The sequence below is a fragment of the Lipotes vexillifer genome, unplaced genomic scaffold (genome assembly GCF_000442215.2).
Source record: "Lipotes vexillifer unplaced genomic scaffold, Lipotes_vexillifer_v1.1 scaffold975, whole genome shotgun sequence".
Taxonomy (NCBI): Eukaryota; Metazoa; Chordata; class Mammalia; order Artiodactyla; family Lipotidae; genus Lipotes; species Lipotes vexillifer.
In genome coordinates this window covers 253,939-258,418 of record NW_006772641.1, presented here as the reverse complement: position 1 = coordinate 258,418, position 4,480 = coordinate 253,939, and the positions used below count along the sequence as shown (strand labels likewise).

Here is a 4,480-nt window from a genome sequence, read left to right as displayed (position 1 = left end):
AACCGTACACGTTCCCTAACCCTAAGCCTAACCCTTACTCTAACCCATACCCTAATCCTAACCAATACACTAACCCTTACCCTAATATGTACCCTAACCCTAATCCTTTGCCGTACCCTAACCACCCTAAACCATACCCGTTCCCTAACCCTAAATCTAACCCTTACCCTAATGGGTGCCCTAATCCTAATCCATACACTAACACTAACCCATACCCTAACATGTACCCTAACCCTAACCAGTTGTCGTACACTAACGTGTACCCTAAACTGTACCCGTTCCCTAACCCTTACCATTACCCTAACTCGTACTCTAATCCTAACACATACACTAACACAAACCTGTACCCAAACACATACCCTAAACCTAACCCATTGTCATACCCTAATCTGTAGCATAAACCATACCCGTTTCCTAACACTAACCCTTAACCTAAACCTTATCCTAACTCGTATGCTAATCGTAACCCGTACACTAACACTAACCCGTACCCAAAACATTGTCATACCCCAACCTGTACCTTAAACCGTACCCATTCCCTATCCCTAGCCCTTACCCTAATCCGTACCCTAATCCTAACCCATACACTAATGCTGACCTGTTCCCTAAAGGGTACCCTAATCCTAACCTGTTGTCATACCCTAACCTGTCCCCTAAACAGTACCCGTTCCCCAACCCTAACCCTTACACTTAACCTTACCATTACCCGTACTGATATCCTAACCCGTACCCTAACATGTACCCTATCCCTAACCCGTTGTTGTACCCTAACCTGTACCCTAAACCGTACACGTTCTGTAACCCTAACCCTAAAGCTTACCCTAACCCGTACCCTAACACGTTGTCATACCACAACCTGTAACCTAAACCGTACCCGTTCCGTAACCCTAACCCTTAACCTAACCTGTACCCTAATCCTAAGCCGTACACTAACACTAACCCGTACCCTAACACATACCCTAAACCTAATCCATTGTCATACCCTAACCTCTACCCTAAACCGTACACATTCCCTAACCCTAACCAAAACCCTTACCCTAACCCTTAACCTAACCCGTACACTAACACTAAGCCATACCTTAACACATATCCTAACCCGTTTTTGTACCCTAAACTGTACCCGTTCCCTAACACTAAACCTAACCCTTACCTTAACCCTTACTCTAACCAGTACCCTAATCCGAACCCGTACACTAAAACAAACCTGTACCCTAACACGTACCCTAACCCATTGTCATACCCTAACCTGTACCCTAAACCGTACCCGTTCCGTAACCCTTACCCTAAACCTTACCCCCCACCCCCCGCCAAGCATTCCTTTCAAGAGACATGGCTGAACCCTTCTAGAGCCCTCTTGCTCATCCCTGGTGACTCTAACTCCAATGTCAAACATTAATACAGGTTTTATTGCCAAATGTCTCTTGCATTGTTTAGCGGAAAAAATTCTACCATGAATTTCCTTTTTCCTCAAACATAGTTAAGTAAATTAACAATATTAATAGCAATCTTTTTTTAAATTTTTGGCTGAGTTGGGTTTTCATTGCTGTGTGTGGGCTTTCTCTAGTTGCGGCGAGCGGGAGTTACTCTTTGTTGTGGTGTGTGGCTTCTCATTGCAGTGGCTTCTCTTGTGGAGCACGGGCTCTAGAGCACAGGCACAGGAGTTGCGGCGCATGGGCTGGGACCTTCCCAGACCAGGGATCCAACCCATGTCCCCTGCATTGGCAGGCGGATTCTTAACCATTGAGCCACCAGAGAAGTCCCACGAACAATCATTGAAAATACTAATTTCAAAAAGATCACGAAACCCCTAAAGAACTTATTAATTTAAAAACAGCATTGGCAGGCGGATTCTTAACCATTGAGCCACCAGAGAAGTCCCACGAACAATCATTGAAAATACTAATTTCAAAAAGATCACGAAACCCCTAAAGAACTTATTAATTTAAAAACAGTTATAGGGACTTCCCTGGTGGCGCAGTGGTTAAGAATCCACCTGCCAACGCAGGGGACATGGGTTCAAGCCCTGGCCTGGGTAGATCCCACATGCTGCAGAGCAACTAAGCCCATGCGCCACAACTACTGAGCCTGTGCTCCGCAACAAGAGAAGCCACCGCAATGAGAAGCCTGCGCACCGCAACAAAGAGTATCCCCCGCTTGCCACAACTAGGCCTGGGCACAACAGTGAAGACTCAGTAAAAATAAAAACAGTTATATGCTCAGTGAAAAAGAATTCAAAAAAAATGTTTTATAATATAAGATAAGAAGTCCAAACTCTTTTCTGGGGGAGCCACTGTTAGAAGTTTGGAATATATGACTCTAGAATCTTTCAGTACTCAAATTTATGTTTATGCACGTGCAAAAAATTATTCAAAGTAATTTAAAAGAAACAAAAGAACCCAAGAAAATAAAAATAGGTACAATTTCCACCTTGCTAAAACTTGTAGACAGTTTTAAGTGACCATGTACCCAAGTGGTGAACACAACTTTGAAAGGGCAGGCAGAGCAAATGCACTGTGAGGACCATATATTTCACTGAGAGTATTGAAAAGTTTGCTCTGTGTCATAATAAATGTTGGAATTACAGTGGAGAATGATAAGTATTGTACATGTTTGTAATGGGTAATTTCCTGATAAAAATCAGTTCTTAAAAATACCATGTTACTTGCACTTAGGAATAAATCCATTATGAGACAGAACAGTTATATGATTAAAATAAAAAGTCAAAGCCACAGTGAGATACCACTTCACATCCATTAGGGTGGCTACTATCAAGAAAAACAGAAAATAACAAGTGCTGGAGAGGATATGGAGAAATTGGAAACCTTATGCATTGCTAGTGGGAATGTAAAATGGTACAGCCCCTGTGGAAGACAATAAGGCAGTTCCTCAAAAAGTTAAATAAAGAATTACCACATGTTTCAGCAATTCTACTTCTAGGTATGCGCTACCCAAAAGAATTGAAAGCAGGAACTCAAATGGGTATTTGTACACCAATGTTCACAACAGGCAAAAGGTGGCAACAACTCAAATATCTGCCAGTAGATGAGAAGATAAACAAAAGGTGGTATATACGTACAATGGAGTATAATTCAACCTTAAAAGGGAATGACACTGTAACATGGATGAACCTTGAAAACATTATGCTAAGTAAGTGAAACAAGCCAGATACAAAAGGATAATTATATGATTCCACTTGTATGAGGTACCTAGAATAGGCAAAGTCATAGAGAAAAAAAAGTAAGATAAAGGTTAGTAGTAGGGATTGGGGGGGGAATGGGGAATTATTGTTTAATGGGTACAGAGTTTCAGTTTGGGATGATGGAAAGTTCTGGAGATAGATAACAGTGGCAGTTGGACCACACTGTAAATGTACTTAATGCCACTGCTCTGTACACTTAAAAGTGATTTAAATGGTGAATTTTGTGATGTATATTTCACTACAATTAAAAAATATATAAGAAGCAAGCTTTTGTGTTAGACTTTATGGAATTCTTGATTCTCTGCACTCATGAGGCACCTTCACTTTACTGCCCAGATTTGTAATTTCGGCTAAAGAGCAATATCTGTTGATGAGAATAGCAAAGCAAAGCAAAATGGGTAAGGACTACCATGTTTGTTTAAATTTACTTTGATTTCAATGGTGTTATTCCTGCCAGGAAAAATACAGGATAAGCAATAAAACATTATTTTGGATTTGAAAAAGCTGGGGGGTGAAAAAAAGAAAATCCAAGGCAGTAGTTAAAGAGGCACACTGAAAAATCATAAAATAATTATAAGGTGGATCTTGACATATACATATAGAAAAGGCAAAGCATCTATTTTACTTAAAAGAAAAACTTACGTCCATGATGGTTACAGGGATGTCCCGAATTTTATGAGGTTCCACATAAGAATTTTGACAATTCAGGGTAAGTCTTGAAGCCAGTTCACTCTGCCCCAAACTTTCCAGCTGCAGAAAGAAACAAACAAAGGTGAGTTTCTTAAAAATTAATTTTGTTTTTTACATTTACATTAAATCCACAGATAGTATCTGTGCTTAGAAAGGTGGTATTATGTGTGGAGGGGCCAGTATGGTCACCACTGAGGAAACACAGTGTATTTGAGACCATAACTTGGCCTTGCAGGTGGTGACATTTTTCTATTCTGGGCACCTGGCCTTCCACAGCCCTCAACCTGAGCCGACTCTTCCACCAGGTGCCTGTGGGTGCCAAGCCAATTCCAGCAGCTCCAAGAGGACAGGTAGACATTTAAGTAGAGGCCTCCGAAGATAAATGTCTATCCCAGTAGTTCCTAAATGCAAGTCCACAGACCTGCTCCATCACACTTACCTGGGGAGGTGGAAGAGGAGGGGTGAGGTAAAAACACAGATTCCCAGCGCCCTCAGCCAGGGATTCTAGTTCAATGGTCTGGGGTGAGGCCTTAGAATCTGTATTTTTAAAAGCTCCCCCAAGTGATTCTGATGAATTACTTAGCAGCAGGA

At 41.5% G+C, this 4,480-nt stretch overlaps 1 protein-coding gene across 1 annotated transcript in view; it reads right to left on the bottom strand.

The window, feature by feature from the left end:
- Positions 1 to 3,837: 3,837 nt before the first annotated feature.
- Positions 3,838 to 4,480, bottom strand: part of SPG21 (SPG21 abhydrolase domain containing, maspardin) — a gene marked incomplete at its 3' end in the record, with an annotated part of 20,894 nt that continues 20,251 nt past the window's right edge. The window contains exon 6 of the mRNA XM_007447685.1: positions 3,838 to 3,949. Coding sequence (XP_007447747.1) covers positions 3,838 to 3,949 — 112 coding nt within the window. The remainder of the gene's footprint in view (positions 3,950 to 4,480) is intronic.